At 40.1% G+C, this 27102-nt stretch overlaps 3 protein-coding genes across 4 annotated transcripts; 1 reads left to right on the top strand and 2 right to left on the bottom strand.

Annotated features, from left to right (window-relative positions):
• Positions 1-421: 421 nt before the first annotated feature.
• Positions 422-27045, bottom strand: LOC119725694 (metal cation symporter ZIP14-like). Its single transcript, XM_038197220.1, has 11 exons — positions 26513-27045; positions 9994-10269; positions 9355-9562; positions 8688-8908; positions 7032-7194; positions 6413-6582; positions 4884-5033; positions 3919-4129; positions 2188-2340; positions 1563-1750; positions 422-1259 (listed from the first exon to the last, which is right to left on the bottom strand). Exons 1-11 carry the CDS (start codon positions 26837-26839, stop codon positions 1122-1124), a joined length of 2205 nt encoding a protein of 734 aa, XP_038053148.1. The 5' UTR covers positions 26840-27045; the 3' UTR covers positions 422-1121.
• On the top strand, positions 11295-15191 carry LOC119725696. Its single transcript, XM_038197223.1, has 2 exons — positions 11295-11703; positions 12873-15191. The coding sequence occupies exons 1-2, from the start codon at positions 11490-11492 to the stop codon at positions 14111-14113; spliced, it is 1455 nt and encodes a 484-aa protein (XP_038053151.1). The 5' UTR covers positions 11295-11489; the 3' UTR covers positions 14114-15191.
• On the bottom strand, positions 15891-19419 carry LOC119725695. Of its 2 annotated transcripts, XM_038197222.1 has the most exons (4): positions 19198-19418; positions 18017-18352; positions 17581-17736; positions 15891-17185 (listed from the first exon to the last, which is right to left on the bottom strand). In XM_038197222.1, the coding sequence occupies exons 2-4, from the start codon at positions 18326-18328 to the stop codon at positions 17039-17041; spliced, it is 615 nt and encodes a 204-aa protein (XP_038053150.1). In that variant the 5' UTR covers positions 18329-18352; positions 19198-19418; the 3' UTR covers positions 15891-17038. The 2 variants fall into 2 exon arrangements, with proteins under 2 accessions (XP_038053150.1, XP_038053149.1); XM_038197221.1 differs by having other exon boundaries at positions 15891-17736; positions 19198-19419.
• Positions 27046-27102: the final 57 nt, after the last annotated feature.

The following is a 27102-nucleotide window of genomic DNA, read 5'->3' as shown; positions in this document are numbered from 1 at the left end:
TGTATGTGCGTGCGCGTGTATGATGATGCAGTCACTTACGAACCGGATTGAGAAACACCAAATATTTTAGGAGCCCTTTCCAAAGATTTAAAATGATCCCCCCCCCCCCCTCGCTGGAAATGTTCCAAGCCCCCCCCCCCCTGTGTAATTTCAATTCACCCCAATATAAAAGAGCGATGATATTATTTTTAAAAAAACATCGCACAGCTGTGCATTGTCACACACTGCAGTGACTATACCTACGAACTCGCATAAACGCATCATATACAGCTCAGACGTCAAAAGTGACATTCTTTGCGTAACCTTGTAGATACATTAATGTCAAATCTCTGAAAACTTTATCGATTAACATCAACAACAGCAATTCTTGGTGGGATAATCTTGCCATTATATAAAATGTCCATGTACATGTATGTAAAAAAAAAAACGGAAATGTGAAAAGCACGAAAATGTCCATTCACACAACCAAACGAGTAAGGGAAAAAATATATGCTTAACGCGTTAATTTCTAACGACATAAAAAGCTATATATCACCGATATTTGAAAATAAATGTTTATAATGTTAAAGCTTTTTTTGAGCGGACGTCATACGTCAAAGGTTCTACGTTCAAAGAAATATTCTAGATAAATACTTTCCTCGCTAATTATACCTCAGTAATGCTACTTCATTTTTAGCCGTTTACTAAAGCAGTCCTATAATTATACCAGCTTGTTGACCTATATTGCAATGCATTTTGCATGAAAGGGCTCAAATACATAAATGTAGCCTATATAGCAAAATATACGAATACCTTATGCCAATATTAACGGAAAGTGTCCATGTCCAACTTACACATTTTGAGAGAAAAAAAATAAATGGGAAATAAAAGAGAAACGAAGACTAAAATTAAGAATGGTATTAAAACAAACATAAAATGCATTACCAACCCCATCACTTACACAATTCGTCATCTATTTTTAAATGAAATGAAACTAAAACTATCATAACTGGGTAAAAGTTAAAATTCGAATACAAATATACCCGACAAGTACTGCAAAAACATCCTTTCCTTTAAAAGATAATGTGACCAAGCAATATTTACGATCGGCAGCATGCCGGGTACCAGCGAACCTCTTGTTGCTAGTTTATAATGATATTGATGCTGTCTTCATACAAGGCAATGAGAAGGATGATTGCGGCACCAGCCAAGAAGCCTACATTGTGTAGCAGAAAGATGGCCGCTTTGTTTTTGTTCTCGTGGTGAATGAGTTCAGGAAGCTGCAAATAAAAGACAAAATTGTCCAGATAAAATAAAATCAGCAACTGCTTTTCCTCTTTAGAAGATGAGCTCTGGAAAAGGGCTTTATAATGAAATCTTTCCTGTCTGTCAATCACATAGTGTGCACTGACCAATCAGATCACTACTTTTGGTCAGGTGACCATGATCGCTCGGTCAAACACAGCCAAAACTACTGCAAGAAATGCATGTACAAAAACAAAAGGTGGGCGGAGCCCTGGGCGGAGCTAATGGCCAAATCCGGAACAGTCCATTAAAATGTGACGGGTGTTTTTTTCACTTACCATATCCACCAGAGCAACATACAAGAACATCCCGGCAGCAACAGCAAATATCCACTCTCGTGCTTCCTCATTGGCAGCCAACGGGATGCCGATACATAGGCCAACGAATGCCATACATGCAGATAGGAAGTTGAAGCAGAGGGCTTTGCGAAAACTCAGCCCAGCATTCAGAAGGACAGCGAAGTCACCTGTGAATGAGTGATGAAATGGACCGATCCATTAGGCCACACCCCTGATGTTTTGACAGCCATTAACAAAGTCTAATGCGCGTGCACCTAGTACTGCGTATGACGCGCGCGTCTGGAACATGCAGTGTGGCTTAAGAAGCGCACTGATCAGTTGTATTTTGCTCAGGTGCGAAGTGGGCGGGTCTGATTGATTGATCTATTCTCATTCATGATTTCATTCCAATTTTCGTGGATTTTCTTGGTTCGACCCTTGAATGCAATAAATCAAGAAGCATGCATTCACTGTCAATTGATATTTCTCATAGAGTAGGCTCTAAATAAATTTGAAGTAGTTACAAAAAGACCATTGACTCGAGAAAATCAACAACAAATGAGAGGGCATTTTAAGATGCGTTCTATAGACTTTTTGACAAATAAATTGCAGCGGAAAAACCTACCAAGTTCGTGGGGCAATTCGTGACACAGGACGGCGATGCTTGTAGAGAGTCCGGCGCCCAAACTGGTAGCAAAGGCAGCACCAATCGCCAGACCATCACCCAGATTATGCAGACCGTCTCCAATGAGAATCATAAACGGTAGGGTTCCCATTCCTGAATGGGCAGAATGAGAGATGGTATGAGATCACTGATCTCTATATAAAGACTGGATAGCTAATAAAGAGCCGCACAATGTACGAATTTGACGCCATATTGGTGAGACCGGCTGGTGATCTACAAAGGACAAATTGCAGTCTTTATAGACAGCTTGATTTCTTTTGTAACGTCGCGGCTCACTTGATTTACATTTTGGCCACCACCACTGACTAAGGTTTACTACAATTTTTCCAACGTAGTGGTTACTTTTATAATGCCGCAAATCACTTTTTCAGCGTTTTTGAAATAATTATCACTACGGAAATGTGTTCCTTTTAGAACATCATAATATGTGTACGTGACCAAAACGCGCGTCAACTGTTGATACAACGCGCGCGTATTTACGCGTAGAACGTTCGTATTATATGCGGCCATCTTCGTGAGACCGGGGGCGAATTGGTCATTATGCAAAGTCTACTGTGTGAATGTTGTATGCATATCCGCTATCCAGTCTTTATATAGAGATCAGTGTATGAGATCACAAACGGTAGAATACCCATTCCCGAATGGCAGATAGTTCGGCTACCTCGACCACGCACTGGCGCAGGCAAACATGTCATGCATCCAGTTTCACTGGGACAAAAGCATGGAACCCAATTGAAAACTGAGACCAATTAGATGGCCAAAAATCTGTCCACTTGAAAAATTAATGTTTATACTGGGCATCTCAAATGCACTTATACTTTTTTTAAGTACTGTAAGTGTTTAGAGTGGTACTGTTTTCTATGAATTATGGTTTTATTATTAAAACTACAAGTCTCTCATTGTATTCATGGGGACTTACTTTGCATATGTATGTATGTATGTTTCTTTCTGGAGTTTTTTTTTATTAATCTGTAATTGGAATTCATATCTTTCCTTATAATATATAATTTACACTTTGTGTAGTATCTTCTAATATTAATTTTAAAATCAATGTATGTTTTTTTTAATAACTAACTAGTTTTTAATGTCCTGTAATTTGTATTGTTTTAATGTTTAAATCCAGGGCCCCCAGGGAGAATAGTTCTTAGATAACTGATGGGGCTACCCTGGTAAAATCAAACAATAAATAAAAATAAAACAATCAGAGATTGTATCAATTAAGCAACTATTTTCATAAAAGTTGAGCTAAGCAATTAACTGAGCGGGGTTTTAACCTGCGACCTCTGCAGTTCCGGTGATCTACCAGGCTGAGCTATCTAGCACTAGTGGTTGGCAGTTCCCAATGTCTTCAATTTTTATGATGCACCTACTCTGTGATTTTACAAAGTCACCACAAGAGACTTTTATTAAGTCTTACACTAACGGCACCTTTGAACTCAACGTAAAGGAAATCACTGACACCAAGAAGTATAAGACTACATTTTTTTTAAAGATCTTTGTCAGTCGAAGTGTGCTCAAGAAGAAAAAATGCTGAACAAATTCACAAGCTAAACAAAAATCTGCTGAGCACCAGCAACAGGCAATATACATCCCATGACATTTTGGCTGGTAACCTATCTTTGCTCAGCAGATATTTTCTGTGCTGAGCCAAATTGGCCCCTGGTATCTTACCAAAGCAGACTTTCTGCTTCTGTCCGTGCTCATGCCCATGACTGTCGTTAGCCTCTGCGTCTGTCAAGTTACCGTTAGACATCTCAAGCTGTGTGGTGGATGATGAACGATTCATGAAGGAGCCGTCCACAGCTTCCTTGAGTTTCATACTGGAAGCTCTCTTTCTCTTGGTGGGATCATCATCAGGCTCCACGGAGTGCGAGTGTCCTCCCTGAGGAACAACAATGAGATTTACCATTCGGAGTGCTTCGTCTCGAGGCGTTTGAAACCAAGACTCATGCTTTTGCATGTTCAACTTGTTGAACACGAACAAACTGCGTTAAGGGCATTATTTTCTGTGACTCTTTCAGTCAGTCAGTCAGTCAGTCAGTCCGAGCGAGTCAGTTCAGATTTTCTATTTAAAACAAAAATTATTCATTCATTGTTTTAACTGGGTAGCCCATTCAGTGGAATCCACTGCTATCCCAGGGGGCCCAGTAAAGAGAAGACAATGTGAAGAAATTAAAGTTTTAGATGTGGGAGGAAAATCCCATGAGAATGTTCTTAGGAAAACCCAAGGAATCAGGCAGGGACTGAAAAACAACAACTTATATTGGCCTGAGGCAGGAATCGAACCCAGATCACAGCGGTGGAAAGCTAGGAAAGTACCGCTACGCCTCACTCCCGGAGTTAAGACTTTTATTCAGCCAATGTAAACAGTTTAAAAACAATTGACATCGGGAATTGACTTATTCCTCCGTGACCTCTCTATAAACAAAATATTGCCTGGAACGTTGGGTCCCGTCGGCAAAGAACTAACAATGATATAAGGAAACTTGCATGGCGCAAAAAAAAATGTTGTTTAGGCCTAACGCTTGAAGAGTGGGGAAAGGCTGCATTGGTTTTGTACACGATTTCCAACCGTGGATATTCATCAAAATCGTGGATCATATTGTCCTCTATTATTCAAGGCCCTATGTACTCACACCAAATATCTGCATGAGAGACTCGAACAGGAAGAAGATGTAGATAGCACCCACGACTACCAGGCACTTCCAGATGTAGGCCAACTCAGCTGACCCTGCCACGTGCGCGTCAGCAGACGATGTTGCGTCGTGAGCATGGAGCCCCACAGCCTGTAGATAAAAACCAATATTCGTCCAAAGCAAGGTAAGTAAAAAACGAAACCAAAATGTCGGGACCATTGTTTAAGTGAAGTTCTGCATATAGCACTTTCAAAATCTAGGATATGAAAGCCCAATACATAAGCTTTCTTTTAGTACAAGAATCATTCAAATCACTCATGTACTTTTCAAGTTACGGAATTTTAAACACAACCACCGTTTTAAAGTTCTGTCCACGGATCACAAAAAAGTGTGCGCTCTTCAGCAAAACGAAAACAATTCACACACATCCCTATGTGATTTGTTTTCGTTATGCTGAAAGAACACTTACCTTTTTTGTGATCCTTAGACAGAACTTTAAACGGTGGTCGTGTTTAAAATTCCGTAACTTGAAAATTACACGAGTGATTTGAATGATTCTTGTACTTAAAGAAAGCTTATGAATTGGGCTTTCATATCCTGGATTTTGAAGAACTTTACTTAGGCCAAAACAATGGTCCCGACATTCGGGTTTCGTTGTTTTTACTCACCGTACAGGCTCAATTAATTTTCAAACATTTGTTTTTTCAAGAATGTTCAAAACTGAACCCGTTGAAGTTTCATCTCAGTGGATATTACACTTTGCGACAAAACCGTGACTAAAAAACCACAGCCTTTTGATAACGACACACGATGTTGTCCACAGCACTCTTTATTTCCCAAAATCAGTCAGTGTATAACTGATCGTTACACTGCAAAAACTGTAGTGTTAATTTAACACCATTCGGTATCTATATAGGAAAACACCAGTAAAATTTAACACCAGATGGTCCTATATATATACCAATGGTGTAAATGTAACACTCCAGTTTTTGCAGTGTAGAAATCACCTACATTTCTTGATTTCTTCCAAATGAAAGCAAGCCAGACTAAATAATTTCACGGGGTGTTTAGTACCAGTATGATCTTGAAATCAAGTATTAAGTTTTTGGATAATACAGTTATAGTTACTTTGGGGAATTAATGCAAATGACCCTATATGTCTTTGATAGATTGTTATGTCTCTATACATTTAGAAAGATTTAGAAAGACAAGACGCTGTCATATGAAAATCGGACTCTATGAAAATCGGACTCTTTTTCCCTTTTATTGGTTAAACCCTTTCACGTGACCGGTCCCTCTATTAATTATCTATGCATGAGCATGCGCAATACCACCAATGAGTCCGTATGTCATAAAATCTAAGTTCATGCTACACCGCCACACAATACATATGGATTGTAATGTTAAGGCTGCATCTGAATCAGTTGTCTAGAGCTATGTCTAGGTCTGCGCCCATTGAAAATACGCGGGGACGCGCTGACAATAGACGTAGCCGTAGCTCTGGAAGCGCGTTTCGGACACGGCCTTACCTGTGGGATGAGATGGATCACCGCATCGCCTATCAAGGTAGCCACAGCCAGAGCCATCATGGTTTGTAAGACCTTCAAGTAGAGGGCCGTGTTAAGACATGGAAGGAAAGCCACGCCGGCTACGGCACAAAGGCTGATGATGAACACGGCTAGTACGCCATATCCCCAAACTACCAGAGGAATAAAAACACAATCATCAAATGACGACTTTCATGGAAGTATCCAAAAATGGAAAACAGATCTTGACTATCCACGAAAAGACATGTTGCAATAATACTAACACAACTTTAGGTTTCGCAACTTCTCGTGAAAAAAAAACACTTCATGCAATTTAACATACCAAATCATTGATGAACCTTAATGTTCGAAATGTGAAAAGCCTAAGCCGAAATGTCTTTCAAAGTATTCGGAGAATTATTGATTCTTTCTAAGTATTTTGAAAATTATTGATTCAAATTATCAAGCGAACACCATGTTTATGTATTAAAACTAAATGGATCCTGAACTGAAAAATATTGAATGATTATTCGACATTTAACAATGTAATCATGAATATGGTAATTAGCTTTCACAGGAAAATGACGTCACGCAGACAATCAGCCAATCCTGTTTGACGTACCTTCAGCAGCGGTGGGTCTTGACGGCACATTCTCTGGTTCGGCGCACGCATCGCCGATCTTCTGCTGAATGAGGGCGGGGCTTAGCTCCTTGAATTGCTGACGTGTCACGCCCACACTGTGATTGACATCGAAGATCTCAAAAAGCTCATCAACGGAGAAACACTATGGAACAGAAATAGAGCAAGAGCCAAGGGTCATTTACATTTTTGAAATGACCAAGTGTTAAGTGGATATTTTTGGAAAGGTTACACATTGCGGAACTTGAATTGGCTAGTCTTATGGTTACCTGGCGGTGGACTTGGATACCAGGCGCAGATAAGTGACGTCACATAAGCAGTGATAAGGAAATGCAACAGCCGTCGGGTCAATCAAGTGGACTGGGTACGCAGAACATACGTATTACTGACCCGGCGGCTGTTGGATGTCGTACTCAACGATGCGCAGCACTGCGAAGAATACAGGCCTGCATGTTTACGTTTTATTACCTTATTAAATGATTGCACATCAATAGACGAGCAGCATTCAGAGGAGATGTCTGAGTACTTTGAACAGCATATTCGAACATTTAATCACGCTAATGTAGGTGTTTGCTTAGCAACAGCATCCACCTTAGGCCACTGCCGCTGGAACAAACTTTTGCCAGGGGGTGCTGGAATTTCTGAAGGACGGACACAATTAATACAAAAGCGGAGCGCAAAACCCTTACGCCGTGGCTCAATTTGGAATATAGATGCTCTGTGGTGCAATCTGAGGCGATTCCTAGCCACTTTCATTTGACTTTTTTAGTAAAAGTTTTTTGAGATTTTAAAGAAAGTTGTTATGTTTAGAATATACTGTTGCTCTTAAAGCGTTTAACTGTACTGAAAAGTGGAGAACCCTGTATTTTTATCTCCATTTTTGGTTCCATTTAGTTCTGGAAAAAGAATTGTATCATTATGCATGACATTGCATGTAAAGACTATTGTTGCAAGGTTGCTTTCTTACATTTAGTAAATTCCGGCGTGTATGTTGTTTTTTCCCGAGCCCTTACGGCGTGGGGCCACAGGGCCAGGGGCTCGCTTTAAGGCCCCGGAAAATGTTGGATTCTGGATGCACTATGATGAAATATACTGAAGTATAATGAAACTTATAAAACCCGAAAGGATGTTTTTGGGTTCAAGTTCATACAAATGGTTCCACTGGAAGCGGATGAATTTCTGTTCATAAAAATATTCACATATTCTAACTCACCAAACGATGTAGCTCTCAATATATTTGCAGTGTTATGTTTGTTACATGGAATGGCAACTATAAAAGACTAAAAGACCCAATGCATTTTTATGTTTATGATCGGGTTAGGCAAGGATTAATCGGTCTACTGAGTTTTTATGAGGAAAAACTTGCAGAGGGTAAAACATGAATAGCTTTTTTTTAAAAACGAAACTACACTGGATTTGGCGTAAAGGATGACTAGTTTCAATGAAAGCCAAACCCACTTCTATTGGGTTGGGAATGTGTGTGAACCTTGGTATTTGTTAATGCAACTGCAATTGATAAATAAATTACCCCTGGCTCTTGGTCAATGTAGTTTATACCTAGATATAAAATGGAACATTCCAGGTTTTATCATAAGCCCCGCCCATTAACTCACTCAAAGTATGTAACAATCTACTCACCGAATGTATATCCAAATTCATTTCCCCTTCGTGGGCGTGGTCGTGGTCGTGGTCATGGCCGCTGTCGGTGACGGTTTCTACATTTCGTCTGCGTCGTCGTTGTTCAGTTTTTCCCGCCAGAACGTTGGAGTCAGCTCCTCTGCGCCTGCGTGCGTGGTCATGGTTGTCATGGGTGTCCTCTTGGCTTCCGGCTGACAATTTGTCTAAAATCACTTGAAATTCTGTAAAAACAAAACAAATCAGTCAACCATTAGGCCCTATTCAAAATACAAATCTGACCGTTTATTCGTTAACTTGAGACTTAAGGGTTTGCATGGTGGACATGATCAATGAATGGGAGGATTGCAGCATGTGAATGACACCTCTTTGTGGAGTTTTATGGTTCCGAGAAGAACCAGTTGGTTTAACAAGACGTTTCGAACAGTTTGCTCTGTTCGTTGTCATTTGTCGTTACATCCACAAAACGAAATTTAACTTAATGTTGAACCGTACCAGGGACAAAATCGATATTGTTTCAGTCTTTGAATTCATGGGAAGTTGATCCAGGCCCATTTTCGTAGTTTACACAGAAAATCCCAATTGGGATTACAGTTAGGCCTAATCGCTCAGGATAATGAGACTGTTTGAATATTCATGATATTCAAATTTTCAGTAGAAAACGCCTTACCCTCTTCACTCATGTAACTACCCGCGGCGTAGTGATCGAATATGTCCTCCAGGAAAGCCTCTGGGTCCACGGCGGTAGCGTTGCCGATGCAGAATCCGCGGACGAGGCTGGAAATCAAAATGGCGGCCACTTCTTCGAGCTCGTGGTCGTCCGCTCCAGCTTCGTGATCGGATACGGCTGCCTCGAATACGGTTTCTACCGTGAAACACTGCGAAGAAAAATACACCAAAGACAACGTGACAAACTTGTTCTCTTTGAGTTTATGGAAAATCACTTAAATCAGACTAAACATCGCGAAGTGGCTGTGAGAACCAATGCCTTTGTGAGAGGTGAAGCTTGAAGTTCATGATGAGTAAAAACCACACAATGTGCCAGCATTTTGGACTTAAGAACATTGTCATGTTCCGGCCATCTTGATTGTTCCATTTATAATTCAAAGCAACGTAACCAAAGCGAGGCTGGAAAGAAAAATAGTCTGGTCTCTTGTTGCACAAAAAAAACATTATCATTCACTGTTATTGGATACAGGGAACATGACTGAAATGGTGGCAGCATGATAAAGGTCTATATTGTCGTACCTGTTAGTAATGTGTCAAGCTTAACAACATGTCGTCATTAAGAGGGAGAAAAAAGAGATACCTTGGCAAAGTTGTTGGCCTTGTAGCTCCCTGCCACCGCACCTAAAACAGCTTCCAGTTCTTCCTCCGACAGACGAGGCGTGCTGTCCAATCTCGTTTGAATTTCCCGCGCGAAATAGTCGTACACCTGCGCAGACAGCGTCGCATTTGCACATGTCGCCTCCAGGTCGTTCACGTAGTACAGGAGCACGACGCATGCGCGGTTGAAGTTCTCCTCGTCGAGGCCATCGCTGGTTTGCACGCCGAGAATAGAAAATAAGTCGTCGGCGTCAAGGCACTAAATATGCAATAAAAAGAAAATGATTTATTTCGACTGACATCAGAGTAACATACTAGTTTCAGTTTCGTTTCTATTCTTTTATATCTCATTGAGTACTACAAGTAGTCATATCCTGTCATATTCGGAACTCATCAAACAAAATGCAACAATAATCTCAGTGATTTATGACATAGCAAGTAATTCAAGTTGTCTGCGTCTGATATTCAGCCTGTTGCATGGATTTGAACAAGTGCGAGTGCGCAATAAGCTCTGTCCGTGTTGCAAGTAGTCGTGCATTCAAGTCTTGCATGAGATCGAAATGATCCTTGTCACAGATGAAAAATGCGACGCCGAAAAACGGTATTATGGAACATACATTTTGGTAAAGTTTTGGGACAGCCAGCAGGCCGACCACCAAGTGACATGTAGAAGTTCCTGCCAGAGCTTAGAAATTAAGAATGATTCCAGGAACTTTGACAATGTTTTCGTCCAGTCCATTAAAAGAAAGGGACATGAAATATACGACAATTTCTCTTGAAGGGGGGCAAAACCTATAACAGAGGATGATGATTATTATGCATCAGTCAGCAATACCGTAAAGAAAAGAAGAAGTTTTTTTTGTGTGTCTCTATAGTCTTAAAACCAAAAATAAGTCACTAGCTTTGATTACCGTCTTTTTTCGGTAAAAACGAAAATCATATTGATTCGTTTAAGTAAATCAGGTTTTTTTCAAAAAAAGGTTTTCAGCAAATACCCCACCTACACCTCGGAGTAGGCCCCAAAGTGCACTGGCCAGACACTGTCATTGTTCACTTGTTTGTGGAGCAGCAAGGCATGTGAGACTGCGATATTTGTTTGTATTATTACTATTTTTATATTTTTTATTATTAGCTTTGATCCTGTGGGCTTAAGTCTGTTTGGCAGCGGACAATGAAAATCTGCAGTGTAATGACAGCTTGGCGCGCTTCCAGGCTGTTAATCAGTCGGATTCCTAAAATAGACATCACCTGACTGGCTTCTGAAGCTGCAACTATTCAGCTATAGAGGGCGCGAGGGTGACGTCATTGTTTTGTTGGTCGGCCATGTTGGATTACAACATAACAACAACAAAACGCACACAAAACAAGTACCCGTACCCACGTTCGTACGTGACGGTAGCGTAGCGCAGCGTACACACTTTTGTCAGTTGGTTGCTGTTTCGACATTTTCTATGTTTCCAAGCAGTGTAAGACATAGAAATGGTGAATTTTTGCGCAATTATTGGCTGCAGCAACAGGGGGGATCGGGACAAAAAATCTTTTTTTCGGCTGCCCGCCGTTTTGACCCGAGAAGGAGCTGCCACTCTGGAACTCTCCCAGAGCAGACGCGCTAAATGGCTGTCGCAAATCGCCCGAGACATTAAAGAGAGCAACTTGCCGTATGTACGGGTCTGCTCGGACCATTTTACAAGCGGTGAGTTATTTGAGTAAAAGGAATTCCGTATACGGACTCCTCTTATTTTTCCTAAATATGACTTGAAATTAAGTACCCAAAGTTGTAAATCTGATGAAGAAACGCAAATTTAGGAGGGAAAACTGAATCAAGATTTTTTGTCAGAAAACACCTTGACTTTTTTCTGTCATGGCCCATACAGTTTGTGCAGAAGGTCTGAGGAGGAGTCTGTATATGGAATTCTTTCCTAAAAATGATTATTTTAATAATATTATTAATATTACACTACAGTTACAGGAGTGAGAAAATTTAAAGTTTTTCTTTGAAATTTATGAAAAATCTTTTATTCTGTGGTACTCCATGGACTTAATGTTCCCCTGGCCCTCTCCACCTCCTTGCACTATCCCGACCCTTATTTGGGGTTTTCGTTATGTTTTTCATGCCCCAGGATGGGGATTTTGACACAAATTTAAAGTTTAAGTGTACCTGTGACTGTGAGCAAACCGCGCTCAGATTTTTGCCAGATTTTCTTAGGAAACATTGGCATGTCCCGTAAGTGTAGGTTTTGTGCATGGAAGTGGCTGGGTATGGAATTCTTTGCAATATTTTTCCTCGCTAATTTTTTTTTTTTTCATCAAGCCTGCACTTCAACAAGATTGTAAATCCATAGTTGGATGATGATGCCTAGCAGCGATGTCCAGTCAACATTCTGAGATTCTGAGATAGTGCTTGGATAATGGATATTATATGAAAATCAACGCTCATTTTCTCTGCCAATTTCTTGTACATTAGCCCTTTTTGTAACCGCATACGTAACCCCTAACTGCTCACATTGCTTTTCTGTCGTGACCTTTGACAATACCCACAATGCCTGACAACGGTGATCAACATCAAGATGGCATCCTACAGGGAGCAGTGCAGGACACATGCAGAGTGCGCGATATCAGACCTGCTTGACGCAAGCGCCTAGATGAGATGCACACAAAAAGCCTTTGTGTGAACGTAGTAGCACATGCATTGTCAAAGGTCACGAAAGAAAAACAAGGCGCATTGTTACGTATGTGCAGTTGGGAGTAAAAAACAAAGGATTATGGAACCAACCCTTTTTTTGTGATCAATAGGGGTCCACCCACTATAATGTTATTTGAATGAACAATTTGTTAACTTATTTTGTATTTTATTCCCTGTAGGAAAGCCCTCTGCATTGTATGATAATACCAATCCAGACTGGGCACCAACTGTCAAGCTTGGTCACAGCAACATAGATGGTGCAACTGCCACTCGAGACTTGGAGAGGTACCAAAGACGCTGCTACAGGCAGGGACAGAAGTCCAAATTGGATGCCGCCGAGGCTCTTCTCCAGCTTCATTCAGTTCCCAAGACCCCCAAACGACAACAGTCCACTTCCGAAGAGGCCTGCCAAACTGACTTGGATAGCAACTCCATGAATTCCACACAAACGGAATTACAGCGATTGTTAGAGGAAAACCGAAAATTGAAAGAGCAGCTGGCTGAGAGTAACAATAATTTTGATCGGCAGTTCTTCCAAGATAATGATGAAAATGTGAAGCATTTCACAGGATTGTCAAGCTTTGCCATTTTGGATGTTCTGTTTACGTACCTAGAAACATTCGTTGTGTGCAGCTGTTTGAACAAGTTAACAAAATTTCAGCAGCTAGTGTTGTGCCTCATAAAACTCCGACTGAATCCTACATATGTGGACCTTGGGCAGAGGTTTAATGTGCATAAGTCTACAGCATCTAAAACATTTTTGAACATTATTAACATCATGTATATCAGACTGAAGCCACTCATATTTTGGCCTGATCGGGAACAGCTGTGGGAAACTATGCCCATGAGTTTCAGGACACACTTTGGCAAACAGATAACTGTTATTATCGATTGCTTCGAAATATTTTTAGAAAGGCCGTCCAATCTTGCAGCACGAACGTCAACATGGTCTTCGTACAAACACAACAACACTGTTAAATACTTAATCGGCATCACCCCTCAAGGAGTCATATCTTATTTATCACAAGGCTGGGGTGGAAGAGCAAGCGACAAATACGTGGTTGAACATTCATCTTTCCTCCACAAGTTGTGTCCAGGGGATGTTGTGATGGCAGACAGGGGATTTGATGTTTCAGACAGCGTTGGAATGATGGGTGCTAAGCTTGTACTCCCTGCATTTAGAAGAGATGGGCCACGACTATCTGGAGAGCAAGTTGAAAACACGCGCAGAGTAGCAAACTCCAGAATTCATGTGGAGCGAGTTATAGGACATCTGCGCCAGAAATATACCATCCTCCACAGCACAATTCCCATGGATTTTGTCATTTCCAGAGATGATAATGTTACACTTCTGGACAAAATCACCGTTGTATCTTGTTCTTTGACCAACATGTGCCCATCAGTTGTTCCTTTTGACTGAATGGATTTTTGCTTTTCCAGACACAAGTGTCATTGAAGCAATTTTTCAATCTTTATTGCCTATTTTTCTTCCATGTCATAACAATTTTAGAACAAGTCTCCCTCTGCTTGAGTCTCAAGTTAAGTCCAGTTGAACTGCCTTCGAGTGCCAAGTCAAGTCAAACTCATGTACATGTTCATGTACCTTCAAATCCCTAGTCAAATCAAATCAACACAGGCATGTTGGTGAAGTCGGGTCAAGTCAAGTTGTCACTGCAGTAACTTCGTTCAAGCTAAGTTTAAATTGTTATCTTAAAAAAAAATCTGTTTTGGCAGACTCGAGTCAGAGTTAAGTCGAGTAATTTCTGACAGTGATTCGAATCCAAGTCAAGTCATTTGAAAAAGTGAAGCGAATCCAAGTCAAGTCATTTGAGGTTGGATACTTGAGTCGATTGGAGTCCCGAGTCTCGAGTCCAAGTCATTACAACACTCTGTCATAATAGCATTGATGCTATTTGTTGTGGTTTTTCCCAAAATAATCTGTCACAAACCATTTGAGAGAAAGTAACGTTGGATCATATGATTTATAGCAACCCTTACTCCAATAACTCCATCCATTCGAATGTCTACTTCTTCATATTAGTGAATGGATATGATTCACATTGGGGGGGGGGGGGGTTGAATTTCAAGAAATATGGTCCAACAATAAAAAATAAAATGAGCACATAAAAATAGATTAGAAATGAATGAAAGTCGACTTTCATGGAAAAACAAAACACTCGTGGTGGTGACGAAATATCTATTGTATTGAATTTTGGCTAAAACCTAGGTCTTATTGAAGAGGACATTTAATGATTTATAATCGAACACGCCACTCTAGAAGCTGCTGGCCCCCGCCCATGATGAGTTATAAGCTTATTTTGTATAAATGCCTAATGCGGTGGTGGATGGCAGTGTAAATGTTGTGATTCTTTTTTATAACCGGTGTATATAGTTTTCATTGTTGTGGCCATTTCCAAACACATTTTATCTTAACCAGTGTATTATTTTAATTATGATCATGTATTTATATTTATTTATTCATTTATTTATATATGTACATTTTTATTTATTCATTCATTTATTTATTATATTTATTTATATATATTATATTAATCATATATTGGATTGTGATGGATGCCATTTTCATTGGATATATCTATTTATATATATTATATATATTATATTATAAAATGTATCCCCGATGAAGGTGCTTTGCACTGAAAGCTTGGATTTTACTATCCGCTGAGCACTGTTTTACTTTTGTTTTTACATCTATATTATATTATATATATATTATATTATTTATATTATATTTATTTATATATATATTTATTTAAACTAAATATATATATATTTATTGGGGGGGGGGGAAGAACCAGAGAAACACATCCTTTGGACATGTATACATAACAAGAATGTTATTTATTTTTGTATATTACAATTGTGGGTTCTGCCATAAGGCACGCCCTTGAAGAGAAGTCAATTTTACAGTACAGTAGATAACGAATAACCTTGGGATCCATCAAAAGTTGTTGTTACTGTGGGTGATCATTATACATGTACTATAGACTATAGGAAGCAAAGAGATACACTGTAACTTACACATTGAGAGCCATGAGTCATGTTCACGGATGCAGAATGTTCATTAGAGCAACTTTCTACAGTATTTTCTGAAATGTGTTCACCTGCATTGTCGTATGAGTATGCACAGTGTAAACTCAATAATAAAAACACTTGCTTACTGTTACAGAAAGAAAAACTTTGATCAGAGGTCCTTTGTTTTTATTACAGCCTGGTGTGTGTTACAAGGGATTTCTATACATGTACATTTGATTGCACCCATTTGAAATTAATACAACTAGGAAAAGTAAGGTACATGCAGGAGCCCTTTTTAAATGTATTCTTTTAAGGATAAGGGTACAGTCTTTCCACAGTGATGGAGCCCATTGGACAATTAAGATCATGTTTTTGCACAAAAGCCTTTATCTTTTCTCAAAGTGAAAAAAAAACCTAGTTTTTGTCAGGGAATGGCTTTAGCCCAAAAGTTATGCATTTTTTGCCTTGGGGTGGAAAAAAGAAAGTGATTAAACTCTCTGCAACTTTCCTTAAAAAGCACAACCAATTATTGTTATAATAAAAATTTCATTCTTCCTTTTTCCGTGGTATTTTACGACACTCTGGGCAGATCCATTTCCCTTTTGGCAGTCTCTTTATCTGGAGGCAACTTTGGTGGAACCAGGTGATTTTGCAGCCTTCATTAGCGCATGAGATCATCTTGTCCACAGGTTGCGATTTTCCACAGTAGCAGTGTGTAGCTGGTGGCTTATCGTGAACAGATGGGATACGGGTGTAAAATTTGCCCATTAATTCTGGTAGCACTGCTTTGTAGAAAAACTCGCGACTTTTTTCTAGAATTTCATCCCACATATTTGCATCAGGCTCAACTCGCTCGATATGGACATCTGTATTTGTCCACAACACAAAGTCAGCATAGTCAACAGAGCAAGTATGTATTTGTGTTTGAACCTGATACATGTATGCATGTTTCCTATCAAGAGAAACCTCGTTATCATTTGCTACAAGGCATGTATTTTGTAGGGATGCATATTCATTGACTTGAGTGTCACGAGCACAAAATGGACACTTGATTTCTAGGACACCTTCCCCACAGCAATCACAGGAAATACGCCCATCTGGGGAAGCCCCAATGTGGGGGCAACTTGTGTTAATTACCAAGCCAGAGTCCTTAACATCAAAATTATGGTGCACTTCTCCCATTCTTTCCACATAAGCCTGCCGTGCCTCTATTTCATGGGAGCATCCCCACTTGGTTGCAGCTGTAGAAAACCTGCACGACTCTGGATAGCACACAGATTGAATGAGTGATTGAGAAGGTTGGTCTGGATTAGTCCTGCAAACATTCTTCATCTTTGATGCAGTGGTGCGGCCTGATCGAAAACGAAACCATTTCTTGCTGGATGATTGTGCTCTTGTTGCCTTTTCTACATTGTCTGCCTTCTCTTGGGTAATTGTCAGCTGAAATTCGTTGCATCTGTTAAGCAGGTCAGGAAATGAGAGAGTTGAGTACTGAGGGTTATACAGATCGGTTAGAATTGGTGGAAGGATGTTGTCAGTATGTGATGGTTTGAATTGGTGGCAGTGTTCAGGTACAACGCTGAGGAGTGCCGGCTTAGTTCCTGTTGCATTCATCTGCGAGAAGAGGGTTGTGAGTTCAGCATCAGTAGGCCCAGGAACTATCTTCCGCACCTTGCTCCGTGGAGGTGGCATCAAACCATCATTAACTAACATATCAAGCTTCCTCTTTTTGGTTTTGGCTGATGTGAAGTCTATTTGAGCTACAGGTAAGTATTGGGCATCCTTTACAGCAGATGGAATCTTCCAGTAAGCTGGTTCCTGTGTTACTGTTTTGCTATCTCTGATACGCACCTTTGTGTCAATGTAAAACATCAAAGCACTGACATGAGTACAAGCCTCTCCGAGACCAGCAATGCAGTTGCAGTGGGTTGCGATGATCTTCCCACACTTTTCTGCAATTAACCATGGCTTGAGTGCCGCCTCCCGCAGTCTCTGTGAATGCATCACCTGCAAGTGTTAAGAAAAAAGTTACAAAACATTTTCAGTAAACCAAACAGAAAGAATATCACACGAAGTAACATGCCCAAGACCAATGTACAAAATATGGAATGTAAAGATCTGATATTTGTTTTCCTTAAAAAGTTGTATATTTCATAACAAGGACAATTAAAGACTTGCACTGTATTAAAGTAGCATCTTCTTATGGTGTGCACTGATGGGGAGTGAATTACAGAAAGTTTACATTAAGGGCACATAATTTTTTTTCCACCAAGTCTTAGTTTATTACCTTTGCTGTAACAACGTGCTTGCCGTTGATGACGGTAGAAACGACATTACGAACCCATCCACTTACGAATTGGTTGTACGCATCCAGGCCTTTATAGCATTTCAAGTCCTCCAAAGTGTATGGACTAGGAGTATACACTAGAAAATTAACAATGTCAGGATACGATATTTGAGGAAGAGAATGTGGATCCTCTTTCCATGACCGCAAACTAATTGTGTATGGATCAATGTCATCAATACACTGCAGAATCTTGTTATATCGGACTTTTGCAGGGCCATCCAGGGCTTGGTAGTATGTTGATCTTGCTGCCATGATAACAGGTTTACATACAGTCAACTGCGAAATAAAAACAGAACACAAAAAAAGCAAAATTAATGGTGCTCAATCTGCAGAGTAATAACACATACACACACACAAATTACTGGTGATCGCCAGCTCTCATCAAGCTCATACAGGGCAATACTTGACATTATAAATCAACCTTTGCAGTGTTTGCCCTTGATTTAATTGACAATTACATTTTTTCCCTAAATAAAAACAATAACTTAGGCCAAAGGCTAAGTGCAGTTCAGATGGGATAAAAATTAGCAATGAAAAATGTGATGATTTCACTATGAGTAGGAAAAACCTAAATATTCAGCCTGTCTCATGTTTTGTACAAAAGAAATGTCATTATGGTCAAATACTGAACTAACGCTAGGGCTAGGCTAGTCTCGATTTAGATCCTCTGTATAATGCGTTGTTTACATTTGGACGTGTATTGCAGTAAACAATGCATTAAACAGAGGATCAAAATCGAGAATAGGGCTAGGCCTGAGTCAAACAATACATGAACAAAACATATTTACAAAGTTCCAATGAAATTTTATTTTGGCGTTATTTTCTGATTTTTTTTTCGAAGTGCACAATGACAATGAACTCTTTTAAAATGCGCCCCAACACATGAAAATGATTTTACAAACTGGAGGTTACAATGATTTATCTGAATTTATCAATTTTAAAGAAATTATTAAATGTTAATGTGGGATTTTCAGAGATTTGTTCAAGTGCGCCAAGTCTGCACGTTTACTCGTTACTTACGGAACACCCAGCTGAATTTGTGCCCAATTTCCGGACGCCACCGTTTTTTTTATTTCGGACTTGATTTCATGACACTGAAATCTTATGATTAGTAGGCCTACCTGGAATTACATCCCCGCTACAGTTGTCGATTTAGTGGTAGCAGCAAGCACTTCAGCACTGGAGATCAATGAATCATGACACTAACTTGTCTTGCAAGTCGAGTACTCGGGATCGTCTGTAGCCTATTTACGTGTTATAAACTTCGCGCCGTCAACGTCCCTGTAATCCAATATGGAGGGCGCTGTGCGTTGCTGCGGTAACATGACGTGGGCGAGACGGCTCTATTGCCATGTTGACGCAGCTCGTGAAATATTGTCCAATTGTCTTATACAATGGACGCGGAACCGCAACGTCTGACGCAAACAAAACTTAGCGCACGAAAATTCCATAGGGTTATCTAAGGGGCGGGGCCAACTCGCAAATAGCCTTTAGTCAAGTCCCACGCGCTTACCCGGACACATGACGCACCCCGGATGTTGACACGTTACCATCTCGTGGAGAACGCTAATGTTTTTCTTTACATTTGTCTACCGATTTTGTAGACATGCATAATGCATTACCCGTTGTGAATTGACCAATGAAAATGCAGAATTACTAACGTAAATCAGCCGTCGTCTGGCGCCAGACAGCACGCACGCCATGCGTGGCGCGGTTGCTGTTGCTGGTAACCGCAAACCACCGTTAGATGATTGGTTTATATTGCTTGATGTATATTACGTGAATAAATGAATAAGTGATTAGTTCCACGAGATAGTAAAGGCCCTCGCGGCTCCGCCGCTCGTGCTAGTCTTTTTACGTGACAGCATCCGGGATGCGTTAATACGTGTCCGGATAGTCCGGGTATAGGCGCGTGGGACTTGACTAAAGGCTAACTCGCAAACGGCGATAGGTTAATTCATCATGCGAGAGCATTACTCAATACATGTATTCTGATGATACCTTTGGCAGAATATTGAATTGTCCTTTATATTTTTAAATCCCTGGACTTCTTTGTAAAATAAACAGATTGAAGGCTGGAAGCACGCAATGGAATTATGCTTGGTGTTAATTATTCACTACCCATTCAGACAATTGAAATGCCCAGGTGTTCCGCGCCTAAAACTCTTTCTCACCCTTTCTGCCAAACTGATTACAATCAGATAACTTTTGTTCTCTAATCTCACATTTGTCAATTCAATCAGTACTCGGGCTACACTGCAGACCCATTTTGTGCAGCGAGCCACTTTATGTTATCGCAAAAGTAAACTAAACTGCATGGGGTCCTTCTAAAACTAAATAAATGTACCGCTGGAAAATTCTGAACTGATTTTGGAACCGGCTTATTTGTCCAATTACATGATTTTTGGAACCGGCTTATTTGTCCAATTACATGATATACAACTGGACGCGGAGCGCACACAATCTGAGACAAACACAACTTAGTGTACAAAAACTCCATAGGGTTGTCCAAGGGGCGTGGCTAACTCACAAACGGCGATAGGTCAATCCGGTTCGTTAGTGAAAACGTCATACATGCGCGCGCACCACTGATTACTAGCGCCCATTGGCTACAAACGCTCGAGCTGCGTTAACTTCCGGTTACAATCGTGCAGAAAGTGCTGGAAGGGACGTCACACTAACGAACTGATCCATTTTCCCCGCAAGTAGGATATTGACCATTGAGCCATTTTCCAAACTACAATGGCCCCAATTAGCCAAGGTTTACTGTTAATCAACCAGAAAAATTGCTGGTATATAAACAGTTGGTCAAGGGTAACATCGATTCTGTTATACGTTGATTTTCTTTGAAACCAAACACCAATGAGAAGACAAGGGCATACTGTGACAACATTTGCCCTAGCAAAAACAAATTCGTCAGGTCGAAAAATAGGTTATTCAAATATGGATATTCCCCTTTAAAATTACGTTGAATTGTTTTTCAAACGGATTTTGGGGCAAATTGTTATGCCCAGACGTTTGAAATTTCGTGATAGTATATACAAAAGTGAAAACATAGAAATTTCCTATAGCTGTTTAGGTTGTCCTCTTGCAAGTTCATATTCATATTCATATTTATTTCCACTTAATCATTTTGAAAAGAAAAAGGTTCAGACAATAATTTAGATGAACGGATAAGATTAGGCCTAAGCAGGCTAAGCGGTGGGCTTCTCCACTAGCAGTCGTTATGCACACGCAAACAACAACAAAAATCACATTATAGAGGCAATATCATTGTCTGAATCTTGTTCAGTATTTTATAGACGTTATTTCGAGATAAAGAAAAACCGACCTGGAAACAGAACTAGTTTTCCCGTCAATTTCCGCCGCGCATACGTCATGAGTAACCCTGAACTGAAGTCCATTTCCAATCAGTATAAATAATGAAACGTGAGAGGCAATTACTCTGAAGGACTTTCAATTGTAAAAGTTGACGGTATTATTTTGTACTCGGGAATAAAACCCAGAAGTTATAGCATTGGAACCGTTAAAATAGCTTCCTGTTTGATTTCCAATTGAAAACATGCATGCGCTTGTTCATGTTTTCGAGCGGCTGACGGCCGTACCATTTGGAAACTTTGGGTACAGAGTTTCATATTATAATAGAGATCTCGCTTCGAACATGTTCCGAGCTTATCACATGCATGTTTCTCGTTTTGGGAGAATGTAGAATCCAGACGCCACTTCTTTGGTTGTGTACAAAATGGGACAAGTGTCGTGCCAAAAACCGTCCGGTGCCAAATAGTGTCCGCTAATTAGCATAATGCGCTCTGATTGGCCATGCGCCCATGACGTCACATTGTTTACTGAAGCTTGCCAAATAGTGTCCGCGCTAAGCGTGCATCCTATTGCGTACGTGCATTTTCAAAGTATATTTTCTAAGAACATTGGAAACGTTTCTCGCTCCATGGTTCATGTCTTTTCAATTTTTTTTGCACAAGTGACACCTTCATTGAGATAATTATGAAACAAATTACGTCATACTTCATCAGAATACAATGACATTCTTTCCCTTTTTAACTAATCTGCGCTTTTAGATAATACTTGTTTACTTTTCGATCAGGCGATCATTCGACCAGTTATGACGCAACTTTTATTTGCGTTAATAAATCGATCGAAGCAGTTTGCGTAATCAGCTGTCTTTCATATAAATTTCACATATTCGACCCTACGACAGCAATTGAATCAGCAGTGACTGTGATTATATTTTCATTATATTGCTTTTTTTTTAATTTTTAATTTGTATTTCGAAAATGCAACCCAGTATGGTTGTTTCTCTTTCCATTCCTGTTTGTAACTGAGTTGGTTTTGGCGGAAATGCGTCTGTGAAAGCAAAAGTACGTAATGATGTAGGCCTAATCTAGCCCCATAAATGCGGCCAAGTACTGGATTAGGCTCCGTAAATAAAGGCCACACTTGGAACATGTACCCGAAAATGTAGAACTTTGTCAAGTTTTTATTTTCACATTTAAACTTTGTTTGTAGTATTTATTGTGCAAAATGAACCTGGAAATTACACCAAATAATTATAGACGTCTGAAAAAGGAGGGACTAATTTTCTATATCGCTTTAAAGAGGGTGAGTGTGCTTCTAAAGCATAAATAAACTACAAACAAAGTCTAAATGTAAAAATAAAAACATGACAGAGTCGTGACATTTTCGGGTACATGTTCCAAGTGTGGCCTTTATTTACGGAGGTAGTACAGTAAATTGGCAATATGGGCTAGGCCTAATCGCACACACGGCCGACGTACGGACACCGCGTTGGCGGTTTTTTTTTTACTGATGAATTGAAAAACAAAACAGAAATCACATGAGCCCGTAAAATCAACCTCTTAACCTTTCAAATCTCAATTTCCGCCGCGCATACGTCATGAGTAACCCTGAACTGAAGTCCATTTCCAATCAGTATAAATAATGAAACGTGAGAGGCAATTACTCTGAAGGACTTTCAATTGTAAAAGTTGACGGTATTATTTTGTACTCGGGAATAAAACCCAGAAGTTATAGCATTGGAACCGTTAAAATAGCTTCCTGTTTGATTTCCAATTGAAAACATGCATGCGCTTGTTCATGTTTTCGAGCGGCTGACGGCTGTACCATTTGGAAACTTTGGGTACAGAGTTTCATATTATAATAGAGATCTCGCTTCGAACATGTTCCGAGCTTATCACATGCATGTTTCTCGTTTTGGGAGAATGTAGAATCCAGACGCCACTTCTTTGGTTGTGTACAAAATGGGACAAGTGTCGTGCCAAAAACCGTCCGGTGCCAAATAGTGTCCGCTAATTAGCATAATGCGCTCTGATTGGCCATGCGCCCATGACGTCACATTGTTTACTGAAGCTTGCCAAATAGTGTCCGCGCTAAGCGTGCATCCTATTGCGTACGTGCATTTTCAAAGTATATTTTCTAAGAACATTGGAAACGTTTCTCGCTCCATGGTTCATGTCTTTTCAATTTTTTTTGCACAAGTGACACCTTCATTGAGATAATTATGAAACAAATTACGTCATACTTCATCAGAATACAATGACATTCTTTCCCTTTTTAACTAATCTGCGCTTTTAGATAATACTTGTTTACTTTTCGATCAGGCGATCATTCGACCAGTTATGACGCAACTTTTATTTGCGTTAATAAATCGATCGAAGCAGTTTGCGTAATCAGCTGTCTTTCATATAAATTTCACATATTCGACCCTACGACAGCAATTGAATCAGCAGTGACTGTGATTATATTTTCATTATATTGCTTTTTTTTTTAATTTTAATTTGTATTTCGAAAATGCAACCCAGTATGGTTGTTTCTCTTTCCATTCCTGTTTGTAACTGAGTTGGTTTTGGCGGAAATGCGTCTGTGAAAGCAAAAGTACGTAATGATGTAGGCCTAATCTAGCCCCATAAATGCGGCCAAGTACTGGATTAGGCTCCGTAAATAAAGGCCACACTTGGAACATGTACCCGAAAATGTAGAACTTTGTCAAGTTTTTATTTTCACATTTAAACTTTGTTTGTAGTATTTATTGTGCAAAATGAACCTGGAAATTACACCAAATAATTATAGACGTCTGAAAAAGGAGGGACTAATTTTCTATATCGCTTTAAAGAGGGTGAGTGTGCTTCTAAAGCATAAATAAACTACAAACAAAGTCTAAATGTAAAAATAAAAACATGACAGAGTCGTGACATTTTCGGGTACATGTTCCAAGTGTGGCCTTTATTTACGGAGGTAGTACAGTAAATTGGCAATATGGGCTAGGCCTAATCGCACACACGGCCGACGTACGGACACCGCGTTGGCGGTTTTTTTTTACTGATGAATTGAAAAACAAAACAGAAATCACATGAGCCCGTAAAATCAACCTCTTAACCTTTCAAATCTTGAGTTTTCTTTACGCATTACAATTACCTTACATTGTTTAATTCATGAAATAAAATGTTTCAAAGTTAATATCTCGACCAAAATGTTCTACTTGGCCGTGTTATGATGATCGATGAAAGTATAAATACTGTTCATGTAAATGACTTTAAAAATTATACGATTGACTTTTAAATTGTTGTAAGCAAACTTGACTTTTTGATTTTTTGGGTTGGATTTTGGGATTTGGATTTTTTACTTGTGGATTTTTTTAACTTTTTTTTTTACACATCGAGTCCAATTCCGGTGTCGTGCCAAAAACCGTCCGGTGCCAAATAGTGTCCGCTGAGCATGCGCAATAGGCGCCAGACACTATTTGGCATGTAATACATGCCAAATAGTGTCCGGTGCCAAATAGTGTCCGGGCGCCGTCGATCGAGCCAGAGCAACTTGAAGGGCGCACGTACGTACGTCCTGCCGGACAGTATTTTGCAGAAAAAATCGGACAGTATTTTGCAGAAAAAATCGTACAGTATTTTGCAAGGGGGAATCGGACAATATTTGGCAGGGCGGGGAATCGGACAGTATTTGTTGGCAGGAAAAATCGGACAATATTCAGTAGCGGGGGAATCAGACAATATTTGGCAGGGGGAATCGGACAGTATTTAGCAGGAAAAATCGGACATTTTTTTCGCAGGGAAATCGGACACTATTTGGCAGGGGGAATCGGACACTGTTTAGCAGGAAAAATCGGACAGTATTCGGCTGGAAAAATTGGACAGTATTTGGCAGGGCGGAATCGGACAATATTTGGCAGGAGGAATCGGACAGTTTGGCAGGAAAAATCGGACAATATTTGGCGGGAAAATCGGACAGTATTAGGTGGGAAAAACCGTAAAATATAACGTTGGTTATAATGCTACACACAGCACAGTACGTACTACACACACTTCACACGGCGTTAGGCCTACGTACGTACTGCATGCCAAACAGGTGAACTGACGCGAAAAAACACACAAACATTTTGCACAAATATAATATTAGGGAAACCAAGTCAGATAGTTATCACAGATAACAAGGAAAACGTTAGAACAGATTGTAAAAAGCAAATTCAGGTGAAAAGAGATCTTTTCTATACGAGTATTGACAGCTCGACAAGGCACGCAATAGGATGCACGCTAAGCGCGGACACTATTTGGCAAGCGTCCGTAAACAATGTGACGTCATAGACGCATGACCAATCAGATCGCATTATGCTAATTAGCGGACACTATTTGGCACCGGACGGTTTTTGGCACGACACCGGGCCTTCGGGAAGTTCGGGCGCGGCCACGACTTGTGGTCTAATAATTACCAACCAACCAAATCAAACTGTGGATCAAGGGTGGAAAAAAAGTTAACATTCACAACATAAACTGACTCTTCTTTTGATTGTTTTCACAGTAAAATAAAATGATTTATTAATTTTATATTTTATTTAAAGGTAGAGTCCATCATTTGTAATTTGTGCATTTTGTTCGTTTGAAGCAACAAAAGAGTTCAAAATCTAATGAAGGATACTGAGCAACTAACCTGATGAAGTTTCAGCTAAGCTTCAGCTGTACATTCCGAGAAAAACAGCATTCTAAGATCTCAATTTCAAATCAAAAGTTGCTGAATCATGTTTTGAATTGTTTTGAATTGCAACTATACGCGACGTCGCGCACTGATCCGACGAATTATAACAACCGCGCGCGCGTGTGCGTCGTTCGAATACTTGTGCGCGCTGCGCTGAATAACAAAACGAACTACTAATTTAAATTTTCCTACGGTGCTTCTTAAGAATCACCGTTGGAAATGCCTTCTTTCGTTGATTACTTCAAAATGACAGCTTCCCAGAAAGAATAATTTCACAGGGAGTTTAGTCTCCTTACTATCTTTCAACCAAGTTAGTTTTTCAACAATAATTACGCCAGTTACTTTTCGGATGGCTGCAAATGATGGACTCTACCTTTAAGGTCGTTCAAGATGTTACGGAGCGCATGTATAACTGCCTACCTTCTGGCAATTTGTCCGGTTGAAACTGACGCTACACTGCATCCGTTCCTCAAACAATGACTGAATAATGGCGCTCGTCTCATCGCGCGTAATGTTCCTGTCCACACCCAGAGAAACCTCCTTCAACCGGCCCAAAATCTCCTCAAAAGGGTCTCCGAAGACGGATTCCGAATGACCGTGTTCGTCGTGGGTTCCATCGGCGGAATCTTCACCGACTCCGAGCACGTGGAGTCGGCCGAAAATCCCGAACACTACAAGCAAGTAAACGGTGCACACGGCACGAAAATCGAGTACGCGGATAGAGGCCATTTTTGCTAATGTGCACATACTACGACGCACAAGTCTATGTATGGGGCTGTTGCACACGGCATGAAAACTACAGGGATTATGAATAATAAAACCTTCCTCTCTGCGTCACTGCACAACCAATGGCAGTGTTTGTTAATAAGCATAATATCTGTATTATGTATTCTCATTCAGATTCCGCGCACGTACTGTGCGTAGCAGGAAACTTGCCCCAATAAAAACACGTAGATACGGTGTCCGTGTACGTACACAATAGACACACCCCATGCAGATTGAATTACTAG

Source organism: Patiria miniata, unplaced genomic scaffold, assembly GCF_015706575.1.
Source record: "Patiria miniata isolate m_02_andy unplaced genomic scaffold, ASM1570657v1 HiC_scaffold_19, whole genome shotgun sequence".
Taxonomy (NCBI): Eukaryota; Metazoa; Echinodermata; class Asteroidea; order Valvatida; family Asterinidae; genus Patiria; species Patiria miniata.
Note: the sequence above shows the minus strand (reverse complement) of the source record. Positions and strands in the feature narration are given on the sequence as shown.